Source organism: Phoxinus phoxinus, assembly GCF_949152265.1.
Source record: "Phoxinus phoxinus genome assembly, chromosome: 14".
NCBI lineage: Eukaryota > Metazoa > Chordata > Actinopteri > Cypriniformes > Leuciscidae > Phoxinus > Phoxinus phoxinus.
The window spans coordinates 33738975-33751405 of NC_136889.1; the positions used below are offsets into that span (position 1 = coordinate 33738975).

At 38.4% G+C, this 12431-nt stretch overlaps 2 protein-coding genes across 3 annotated transcripts; one reads left to right on the forward strand and one right to left on the reverse strand.

Annotated features, from left to right (window-relative positions):
- The first annotated feature begins 231 nt into the window (after positions 1–231).
- On the forward strand, positions 232–3841 carry LOC307010359 (glutathione S-transferase 3-like). Its single transcript, XM_079634973.1, has 6 exons — positions 232–622; positions 866–917; positions 997–1129; positions 1245–1386; positions 1469–1594; positions 3385–3841. Exons 1-6 carry the CDS (start codon positions 536–538, stop codon positions 3514–3516), a joined length of 672 nt encoding a protein of 223 aa, XP_079491099.1. The 5' UTR covers positions 232–535; the 3' UTR covers positions 3517–3841.
- On the reverse strand, positions 3564–8868 carry tmem14a (transmembrane protein 14A). Of its 2 annotated transcripts, none has more exons than XM_079634974.1 (5): positions 8023–8868; positions 7826–7907; positions 7627–7728; positions 7102–7189; positions 3564–3697 (listed from the first exon to the last, which is right to left on the reverse strand). In XM_079634974.1, exons 2-5 carry the CDS (start codon positions 7899–7901, stop codon positions 3664–3666), a joined length of 300 nt encoding a protein of 99 aa, XP_079491100.1. In that variant the 5' UTR covers positions 7902–7907; positions 8023–8868; the 3' UTR covers positions 3564–3663. The 2 variants fall into 2 exon arrangements, with proteins under 2 accessions (XP_079491100.1, XP_079491101.1); XM_079634975.1 differs by having other exon boundaries at positions 7826–7904; positions 8023–8454.
- Positions 8869–12431: the final 3563 nt, after the last annotated feature.

Below are 12431 nucleotides of genomic sequence, written 5' to 3' on the forward strand. Positions count from 1 at the left end.
GCAACATGCGACTCCAAGTATGTTGTCTTGAGCTATCAGCCTATAATTTAAAAGCTATTTTAATAATAGCCTATACAGAAAACTTTGTGGGACAGAATAAAAACACAATATTTGTAAATATTTATTTAAACATGCAATAATACACATTTAAAAAGCTTAATCTCAGTCATTCGTGAGAAACGAACAGTTAGGAGTAGTTTAGGACAAAAAGCGTTCAGTAATCAGTTCTGCACGCGCGTGCATTGGTCGCCCCGCCCCCGCGATGGTCTCGCAAATATTCATGGTAGCTCCACCCATTGGAACCAAATATTTCAGGAACCGAATATATTGTAACACCTGTTCAAATTATCGGTGTATTTTCCGGAATCTCTGAGAAAAGTGCTTTAGTGTGACGGTAGGTTCATGCCCTTTGTCCCGATGCAGCGCCTCCCACGAGTTACACAACACTGAATAGTCCACATAAAGAGCCTGCAGAGTTCACCGCACACACAGCAGCGAAGCGTTTTGAACTGAAGTGTCGCTTTATTTTGAGAAAATGTCTGAGAAAGTTGTGTTGCATTACTTCAATGGAAGAGGGAAAATGGAGTCGATCCGATGGCTTTTGGCCGCAGCTGGAGTCGAGGTTTGTTGCTCTAGAAAACTTTTCCTCGTCTATGCAAAAACAAAATGCAGTTGCAAAAATTGCAAATCGATTAACAATTTGCATATATGTAACTTTTTCCTAAGGCTTTGCAATAAATGTAGTTTGTTTGCATATTACGACAACAGCTGCTTTAGAAATTGAATACGTGCATTGTAATGTGATCTTGAGATAAATCCTTTTTTTTCGTCCTTTTTTTTTGGTGTTTATTTTATTTTGGTTCAGTTTGAGGAGGTGATTATGACCAAGAGGGAGCATTATGAAAAACTGGTGAATGGTAAGTTCAGTAAATTCCTCATCAGTCATCTCTTGTTGTTTTATGAACCTGTATATGAATGTGATTGTGTGTATTGTAGATGGAGCGCTGATGTTTCAGCAAGTGCCTTTGGTTGAAATAGATGGGATGCAGCTTGTGCAGTCAAGGGCTATCCTGAATTACATCGCTGGAAAATACAACCTCTACGGAAAAGACCTTAAAGAACGGGCTTTGTAAATATCAACTTTTATGCAAATTGTTCCTTAACTGTTATGAAACTTGATTGAAACAAGTTCCCTTGTTTTTCAACCACCCCTAAGCAATTATCACTGTATTTTTGTCCTGAAGGATTGACATGTATTCAGAGGGCACTAGTGATCTAATGGATCTTTTCATGTCAGCTCCTTTTACACCTCCTGAAAACAAGCAGAAAAGTCTCCATAATATAGAGCAAAAGGCAAAAGAGCGATTCCTTCCTGTGTTTGAAAAGGTACTGATAGCCTGAATATGCACTCACATTTTTAAGCAATTATTATCCACAAATCATGCCGTTTCTGAAATGACTTTTTTAGGGTCTTGCGAACTCTCATTTCCTGGTGGGAAACCAGTTGAGCCGCGCTGACGTTCATCTTCTGGAAGTCTCTCTGATGCTGCAGGAGTTATTCCCTACAATACTGTCAACCTTTCCCAAAATCCAGGTGATCTGTTCCACTCTTTCCCACACAGACCATCAACCGCAAAATTGGACTTAACAATACCTTTTTTGATCACACTTAATATTAGGTGTCTTTAAATACTAAGTATTTGCAATCAAAAAAGTAATTATCAGGTACAGTGATCTTATTGTGTTGATGTGTTGAAAACACTTGTGCTGGTATTGATGTGGATACGGGTAAGGTTACGGGTGGGTGAAGAGGTCAACAGTGAAATTATAGATGTTATTAATTACAGCTGGACTTACATGCAGGTATTTTTAAATATAAGTATAACATAATGTAAAAACATGTACACAATAAGTGCATTGCATCAAATGATTCATTAAAATGTTAGTATATAGTAGTTAAATGTAGTTAAGGACCCCATTTTTCAACATAAGTTTTAGTAGGCTATTACAAAACTATTTTTGTGAACATGTCTGTATTTAAACGTTGGCAGTCAAGCAGTCAGGATAGTGGGATGTTGAGTTTCATTAAACATTTACATCTAACACAGTGTTGGGGAAGTTACTTTTAAAAAGTAGTGTTTGCTCATTACTCGTTACTTAAAAAAGTAATCCGTTACTTTACTTGATTACCCCCTTTTGGAAAGTAACTTTTTACGTTTCTCATAACTTTAATGTTCCTTGAGTTTGGGCAGAACCCAATAACTGTTCCTAAATGTGTAGGCCTACATAAAGTTTTACTATGAACTCTACTTATTGAAAAACTACAATAAAAAAAAGAGAGATTTTGAGATAAAAAAATATATTTTTGTTTAAATAACATTTGAAAAACCTGCATAAAGTGAACACCAAAGAACAATATTAACTATTGAACGGTGGTGACGCGTTCAGGAAAAATGTCACAAAGAACCGGCAAAAGTAATGATTATGAATGTCAAATATAACAAGGAAACAATGTAATTGTTTATTAATAAACTAGTGTTTTCTGTCAGTGTCGGCTGCAAAGATGAAGTTGACGCTGACTCGCGATCTTCGCAGTAGTGAACGCGCCAGCGAGAAATGCACACTTCATATAGATTACATAAGCAGAAAGTCTGTTTTCTTTCGTTTTGTTTGAAGTTCTATGTTTCTATATCCATATTTATCAGGTATTTGAGGCAAATAGCTTATTATAAATAGCTTCGGGTTCATTTATGAGGCGAGCTCCGGTTCACGCGCCGGCGCGGAGCTCCTGAGAAGTCCTGATTATATTTCCTGCTATATTTACTTATTTTTTAAAACCAGGCAATTAATTGATGAAACATTGATTAAAATTAAGATACAATTAATACAAAACGAAATTAACTTTAAAAAAAGGCTTTCTACAAAAAAGTGGTCAAACGATTTTCGAACAATCATCGAAAAATATTTTGCTTGATATGCCAATCCTTAACATTTGGTGTTTTAAATGCCAACCCTTCTTTATCCGGTGGGTAGTGTGGTGTAGTGTAGTGTAGTGTAGTGCAGTTTAGTGTAGTGTAATTCACAGAATTGACTGCTCTGAGAAGACCGTGTCGCTGTCAAATCTGTCCCTGGGAAAAGTAACGTTGTGGCGAATTGAAAAAGTAACTACGTTTCGTTACCAAATTTTCAGTAGTAGCGCATTACTTTGTTCAACACTGAACACAAATAAAAAAGCACAGTATTGACTGTCAGATATGCAGTAATAAGTTTAGTGAGTTGCCTGACCAATTCAGTCCATGAATCAAACCGATAATTCCTGTGATCAGCCTCTTTTTTTTAACAGCATGATTATTAACTTTATCTAAACTTTCATTTGTTTGGCAGGCGTTCCAGGAAAAGATGAAGGCCTCACCGAGAATCAGCAAATTCCTGCAGCCTGGCAGTGCGAGAAAGCCTCCGCCCGACGAGGCGTATGTGAAAGTCGTGAAGGAGGTGTTGAGCCACATCTTTAAGTAGAAGTGAACTAATGCACACGCTTCTTTATTAAAACCGAGACGCTCACATGGACAGATTTATTTGGAATGTACAAGATACAATTATTATAATGTGAAATGAACATTGCTGCTGTTCAGTACATGTTGTCTGGAAGGTGCTAGTGATCGCTTAGAAGATCAGGATCCGGAAAACCATCAGGAGGCTGGAAGAGGAACAGACCATCAGAATAAACTCAGATCATCATCATCATCTGCACATGTCAGCTCAATGTCACATGCATTTACTCTAGTAATAATATTGATCTTAATTATTATGGAGCATATAAATAAAAGAAAATATGCAATCAGTCCTCCTTGTGTTCATGTGGTAAAAAACAAAAAACAGTGTGGGGAAAACATGACTTGAAACATGGACATTTTCACCTAGATTTTTACTTCTTGCATAAATGTTTAAAAAAAAAAAGTTAAATGTAAAGTTCATGCAGACACGTAAGGGATAATCCACGGCTAGCCATGCATTACGGATTTTAATGCACGACGTAGAAGCGAAGAACCACCCGACGCGAAAGGACGTCGTGCATTAAAAGCCTTTAATGCATGGCTAGCCGTGGACTATCCCGCTTATACCTTGGTTATTTGCCCAGTTAAAAACAAGTTAAAGCTGTAACTGTGTCATTTTTTAACAGACGGGTAAAAATGACGGTTATTTTCTTAAGTTACGGCTCGTTAGCTCTAGCACTCCGTCCGCTTTAAATAAAGTACAGCAATCGGATTGCTTTTATTTGAATGAATTAACACATTTAAATTCATTATTAAAAGAGAGACACCGAGAGAGAGATGCGTGCGCGAGTTACCTGTGTGCGCCTCCTCTTTAAAGTCTACAGTCGCCTCGTTGCTCTAAAATTATTCATGAATGACGGGCAACAGTGACAAGGCAATCTTTATTTGAACTAATGTCATTTATTTAAATTAATTATGTAGAGTGTGAAATAAAACCGCCGTCTCTAACCACGATACCTATATAAAGACACATTACATTTATTGAAATGCATTAAATTAAATGAAAACAAAAAAATAGAACAGTTGGAGATTTCGATAGGGGATTGTTTTACTCATTATACTAATTGATGTTAAACTCCACATTTCCATTTATCGTGAAGTTAGACATGGAAAAGGGCAGGGTTATTTCAGGTTTAGTGTAACTGTGTTACTATGGTTACCAATGTTTATAGTAGCGGATTAATTTCGTAATCTGTAAACTGTAATCAAACTGACTGGAACTACCTGTGCATTAAACGGTTTTACTGCACACACCTTCCAGCCAATCAGAATCGAGTATTTAAACAGCCCGTGGTATAATGTAAAATTAAATGCCAGGACTTTTCAGGCACTACTTTTTTTGTTTTTTGAGGACTACAATCAGAGATATTACTTATCAAACTATGGCTGTGTTTACATGGAAACGATCTGAAGAGAAAACGCAAAAGTGGCGTTGCGTTATCACTTTTTATTCTGCGTTTAAACAAGCGTTATAGGCCCTATGCACAGCTTCACTACTTCCTGAACTTAAGCAGGGTCCTTTGTTTCCTGTCTGCCAGGATTGGCCAAACTGATTAATCCAGGTGTGTCTGACCAACAACAATAATCAGACACACCTGGATTAATCAGTTTGGCCAATCCTGGCAGACAGGAAACAAAGGACCCTGCTTAAGTTCAGGAAGTAGTGAAGCTGTGCATAGGGCCTATGGGGGAAATCTGCGTGCATATGGAGACGCAAAAGTGTGTGAGATTGGATGTAGTGTGCACTCCGGGCGGCTAGGTGGCGATGTGGAGCACTGAAAGTGAAAGAGACGCTGACACAGTTTGTCATGTTTAATACGGTAAAGCCGCTGCTTTAACCCTCGCTGCTCTTCACGTGTCGCTCAGAATTAATATTTTTTTTGTCAATGAAATTAATGCTATATTTCAGTTTGATAATGTTTTGTTATTTTCCTGTACTGGCGCATGCCTGTTACGTAAACGCGTACGCGACGCCTTCACTGTCTAGCAGACTTTTGTGTTTTTACCCTTTAGACGGGAACGCGACGGTGGAGCGTTTTTAAGATTTCCACTCTGGAGGGGGGTTTCACTTTTTTGAGTTTTTAAGCCCCAAAAACGCCGTCGCCGTGTAAACGAAAGGCACATCCGATCAAATATTTGTACGTTTTCACCCGCGAGCGTTCTCGTGTAAACAGGGCCTAAATCTTCATTGTCTTTCAAATTCTAAAAAAAGTAAACAGATAAATGCACTAAATACTAATAAAACAAAATGCAACTTTACCCACTGAAAGGATACCACAAATATATCGCTTTCCTTATTGAAACTGAGCTTTCCCCCCGTGAATATTTAGGGTTGCCACCCGTCCCTTAAAATACGGAATCATCCCGTATTTACAAGTAAGATGATGCGTCCCGTATCAAATCAATCAGGGACGCGATTTGTCCCGTATTTTACATTAGGCCCACATATAGTTGAATAACAACATAAGGATTTTGCAGTATGGATAATACTAATAGCAAATATAAAGAAATCAATTTCGTAGTAGAGAAGCTCATTGTGTGATTGCATTTTAGCGTCTTCGTTTCTATAGCGACGGAGTCTCGTGAACATGCGCGGTAAACCTGCACGTTTTAACCCCTCGTGCGCTGGTCGGGTCTTTGACCCCAAATGACGTTTGCTGAAATAAATAAAAAATTATCTTTCTCCAAATGGCGTGAGACTTTTTTGCACGGTTCACAACACTTTCTAGATCTACAAAAAAATAAAAATAAATTTGAATAATATCTGTTTTTTATGTTAGTGTGGGGGGGAAAGTCACACTTGTGTTGTTTTAACAAAATGTCATTTTAAAACAACATAATAGTTTTTAGGATTTATAGTTTTAGGAGGATTTTTTATTATTATATATTTTTTAATTTAGGCTATATAAATAAATATTTTTTATACAAAAACTGGAGTTTTAAAAAAAGTAAAATTCACTTTATAAAAGACCCACATTTCTAACGTTCATGGATTTGGATAATCTGACATGGTTTAGTCGGTTAAGATTTTTGCCCATCTTTTGCAAAATGCCGTTTTAAAAGTAAAAAAATGATCACTTTAGTAGATGGCTGCAGAGCTACACCATTTGCTATTTACATATTTTCACAAGTTTTTAGTTGGATTCATATCTACATATTATGAAATCACAATTATAACAATAAAAATGACTTTTTGTCAAAGTTTACCATTTTTTTGTACTGACAAAAATCTGTTTTTCAATAATGTTACATTATGATTAGAATCAAATTACATCAAGGTCGGACCCTGTTTAGATCAACCCTAAATATCATGGACCCGAAGAATGATATTTATATGAGCAATATTACACTCATGGCCATGTGAAATGTCTTTATCTATATCAGACAGGCTGCAGCATGAAAATATTGTTTCATCCAAAAAATTAAACAGGCTCTATTGTATTTCAATAATTCGAGACTTTTCATGAATACAGGGTTTTTCATTTTGATACTTCTGAACACAAGAATATAGCATATGTGTAACTGTGGAAGAGTTAACACACTTTACCTCAGACCGGCCATGATCCCTGCAGGCATCAATTTCCCAGATTTCCTGAATCTCATTCCCATCACAACTGTCAGTACGCCAGCAGACACTACACAACACAAGCAATGATGGAGAAAGTTCAAAGATGAGAATTTATTTTTTTCTTTTTTTATTATTATTGCAAGTTAAAACATTGTAGCTTATACAAGGTAAAAGATCAATGTCATATATACACATACAGAAGAGAGAGGAACATACAGAACACTCAAAAAATAAATAAATAGACAAAAAAAGAAAACAACTAAATATAAGCATCAATATAGTGATGTATGCATGTACATTAGTAAGTTTAAGCAATGAGGTATATAAGTGATATAGATAGAGACAATTTAAGAAAATCATAATTGTGATAGAGTTGTAGTAAAAGTAGTATTCATACTACTATTAATAAAAATAACTAGAACAAAAATAATAATAGTAGTAGCAATAGTAGTGGTAACACTAATATTCAAGTATTTGTAAAGAAGGGTGGGTTGTTATACTCACTCAGAGAGGTCCAGTAATCCTGCGGATCATTAGATATCCGAAAGGCTCCGTATGCAGACACACTTCCAAAGAAGAGTCCAGCTATCAAAGACACCACACTCCCTGGAGAAGTCAAGCACTGCACTCAACATCTCCACATCTGCAATATTGAGCTGCACATGTGAAAGATGCATGAAAACAACAACAGCACAAATCATACCTTTTCTTTTATATCCCATGAACCCCCCCAGAGCCAGAGCTGCAGCATAAGCGAAGCCCCACCAGTCCACTGCCATCTTCTGCTGGACACACACACACACACACACACACACACACACACATCACAACAGAATTCAAGATCACACACTGCAAATAATGAAGCTACATGACTAATCAAACACATGGCGAAATCATTACCAGATATCGCGGGTGACCTGCAGGTGTGTATGGTTTAATAGCTGGAAGTGAGTTGTACAAGTGCTGTAGGGCAGCTGGGCTGATAAGCAGAGTCTAAAATCTGTGCTGAAGTTCATAACACGGAACTGACGTCACGATGACGCGCGAACAGGGAAGTGAGTGTGAAACGCAAGCGCGCCAAATCAGACAAACGACACATCGATCGTGGCAAATCGTGGTTACATATAAAGATAGATTCATCAAAACAAACGGTTCTCTTTTGTACTGTACTGTACTGTACGCGCGCGTGTGTTTTTCCTTTGATGTAACGCTCTTGGCGCGCAGGTTAATTATCTAAGTCTAAATAGTATTTGTATATAGGTTCCTAATCCAATTAACGAGCTGACTAACGTTACGTTAAGGAATGATCACCTCAAAAATGTAAATGCATGCAGGTGCGAATGGGTGAAGTGGAGCTCAAAATGATTTTTGAAGCACCTGCTGATATGCAACGAACTTAAAATCACCATGAAATCAAAAGACAATTTTTTTTTAAATTATGGAATATTGCAGTATTTATTATGAACTATTTATAATCTGTGCAAATCATTGTTTTTTTTATTCATGTGCCTCGAAATCTTGAATTAAAATAACTTCCCTCTTGGAGCGACTTCTGCCGGTTTCACAAAGATAGACTTTGACTATGGCTTAGATATAGTAACGTTAGATAGTCAGACTTCAGATAGACATCTAAATCAGACCGTTTCACAAAGCACTTAAGACTTAGACTATCTTAAAGGAACACTCCGACTTTTTGGGACTTTAGCCTATTCAACTTATCCCTCAGAGTTAGATAAGTCCATACATACCTTTTTCATCTCCGTGCGTGCTATAAGTCTGTTTGACGAAGGCGAAGCACTGCTACTTGGGCGGAGTGATAACCGCAGCACCTGAGACGCGCTCTGAACGAACTCTCTGCTCCTCACCACGGCGCGTCTCAGGTGCTGCGGTTATCACTCCGCCCAAGTAGCAGTGCTTCGCCTTCAGGGAAATGAGGGAATATAGTTCCCAGTATTTATACAGTTAAAATATGTCTGTGTCTCATGTGACTTTGTTTTTTGTACACTCTGTGACTATACAAATCACAACATGTAAATAGGAAAATGTTTGCGTTATTTTGTCACTTATTTGGATTAGTATGCTAGCTGCAACCATTCACATCTAGTCTTTGTGCTAAGCTAGGCTAGCGGTGGGTGCGTCAAACAGACTTATAGCACGCACGGAGATGAAAAAGGTATGTATGGACTAATCTAACTCTGGGGGATACGTTGAATAGGCTAAAGTCCCAAAAAGTCGGAGTGTTCCTTTAAGTAGGACTACACTGCAATGCATTCTGGGTAAACTAAGACACTTTTCAAAACAAAAAACATGGCGGATCGAGTAAGCGCATTCAGCCGCTCAGTGCAGTTTATCCTCTTATATACGGTCTATGAGTTTATCCCAGCAGAAAATATGTGTTTGTTGGAGGAGTAGAACAGTTACAAGGACATTTTACTTGGGAAATTTAGCGGAGAATGTAGTAACAAGAAGAAATGTTTGGGAAAAGATTGCTATGAAAGTTAAAGGAGAACTCCGGTCAATTTTAACATTGAGCTCAATTTTTAGTAAATTTGGAGTGCTGTCAATAGCCTACAGAGAACAACGACAAAAATCTGTGTTGCCTACACCGTGTTATCCTCTTTTTAAAATTTACACCGTATTGACTTGAATGGGGCAAGTTTTAAACTTAACCAGTTCTTAGTCTTATCATCCTTGATGTGTCATACAAGTGCCCAGCCATGTTGAGTGATTCCTTCAGAGTGAACACGAGTGAATCTGACTGCAGTAGATGTGAAAGATATTAATAAAAATGATGTTAATTCAACAAGCGCAAATACCTGTATTTAGTTCCTGTTTTCGGTCGAAGTCCAAAGTAGTCGATTGTCGAGTTCACGCGCGTGATCATAGCATAGACTGTAAAAAAAATATGGACGTAGTGTCCGTGACGTCACCCGTAGGTTTCTGAAGAGCATTTTTGAAGCCTAAAGTGGGCGGAGCCGGCCGTAACAGAATATGGGCAAAGAGGCGGAGCTGAGGAGCCTGGCTATCTGAAACCACGCCCACCTAGCGCGACATTATGGAGTTGACTTAGCAGGCTTGGGAGCTAATGCTATATGCTACTCACAGTACCAAGTCTGCGACTGCACACGGGCTCGCGCTAAAGTGACACTGACAGTTGATGATTAAAATCTGAATGGCAATTAAAAGGTCCTGTTTTTGCCCTTCGAAATATTGTAATAGTTAAAAGACATAGCTACAAGTGAGACTGTGTATCGCGATTCTGTGCAGCTAAGTTATTCTGCTTGTTGAAAATGTATTATGCAGTAACTTTACAATATTAGGCTACTCTGAGAGTGTGTGTGACCGTGATTATGTGCATACATGTCAGTCACTCTTTTATTACAGTCTATGGTCCGTCAGCGCGGCATCGCTCGTCAAGTTCGTAGAAAGCTTTATTATTCAGTCCATTTTAAATTCTGATTTTGGCCGCATCTCAATTCTCAAATGGGTCAAAACATAGATATATTACCTGTGAAGTTCAAGTAAATGCGCTAGAAATACGCGCTCATTCAAGGATGTGAATTTATTGCATGAACGGAGAAACACAGACACCTGCAGGATTTCATCTGACGGAACATAAGCATGTTATAATCTGTTCCAGAGCAACGGCACCGCAGAACGAGTGTAGCCTCATATCTGAAAACTCCAAAAAGCAACGAAATTGTCAGACATCACATCCATTAGTGCATGTTCACCGAGGAGAACAACTGGAATACAGCGCTGGCTGTTCTCTCGAACGATACTCGACGATAACGGCGGAATCTAAAGCCGTGGGCGAGGTAATGGGTGTATTAAATTATGTGAAATAATCCCGAATAAAAGCACAAACACGGCAGAGATGGCAAGATCAGCGGCTGGAATTTGCTGAAGTGAAGTGACTGCTAACCGGCTAGCATTTACATCAGCGGGAATCCACCTGTCACTCAAAAGTGGACACACCCTTAATTTAGCAGAACTTTAAATATTAATCAACTACACGGGCGAGTTATAAAAAAATGCACCCCCCTCACAGTTGTTATGAAGGGCAAAGTTAGCTTTATAGACCAAAGCCACAGAGAGAACCAGGCTGTAAACATGTTTTGTTCTGCTGTAAAGTTGGGCATTTTAACATGCGGGAGATACAGATTTGACTCCCTTCTGCAGCCAGCCTCAAGCGGCCAGTCGAGGAATTGCCGTTTAATTCACTTCCGTGTTGGTTTCAAGAGAGAGACAGGGAGGTTGCCGCTTGGATCATAGTAACTAAACCTATGCGCGTGAACTCGACAATCGACTACTTTGGACTTCCACCGAAAACAGGAACTAAATACAGGTATTTGCGCTGGCTGATATAACATCATTTTTATTCATATTTTTCACATCTACTGCAGTCAGATTCACTCGTGTTCACTCTTAAGGAATCACTCAACATGGCTGGGCACTTGTAATGACACATCAAGGATGATAAGAGAAATAAAAGCAGGTTTAAAACTTGCCCCATTCAAGTCAATAGGGTGCAAATTTTAAAAAGAGGATAACACAGTGTAGGCAACACCGATTTTTGTCGTTGTTCTCTGTATTGACAGCACTCCAAATTTACTAAAAATTGAGCTCAATGTTAAAATTGACCGGAGTTCTCCTTTAACAGCTTTAATCCGACCGTTGAGCGTTAAAGACGTACAGAAAAGATACAAAAACGAAACCGACGATGAAGTCCTCATTATTATATATTTCCAGTAGGTTACTGCGGTCCCTAAAAACCCTTTCCCTTCTCAGCGCTCTCCACGTTGTCTGCAAACCACATTATAATTATGAGCCATTTTCCCTTTTCTTTCGGCTGTTTGTGATGTAACTGATTGTTACTGCTGGTTGCCAAGGTAACATAGAGTCTTAGACCTAAGTTAGCCTGGGGGGAAGGTGTCTAATTTTTTTGGTCTAAATTAAGTCAGTCTTTATTTTTGTGAAACAGTCTAACTTGCATTAGACTAGTCTATGAGCAAATTTTAGACTTGTCTAACACTATAGACCGGTCTAAAAAAGCTTTGTGAAACCGGCCCACACGTTCTCGGTGCTGACTGGTTGCAGTTCCACTCTGATTCCACATGAGGGCGCTCACAGGACGAGTGCAGAATGAATGGAGGTCTATGGAGCTATACCCCTCAAAATCCACTTTTCTCAAGATATAATTTTTTGTCTAGTAATTTGAATGTTGTATTCGAAAGGAGATGCAAAGAAATTACACAATGCTGGGTGTTAGATTTTTTAGAGTCACTTATTTGCTTTAAAAAGTCTTT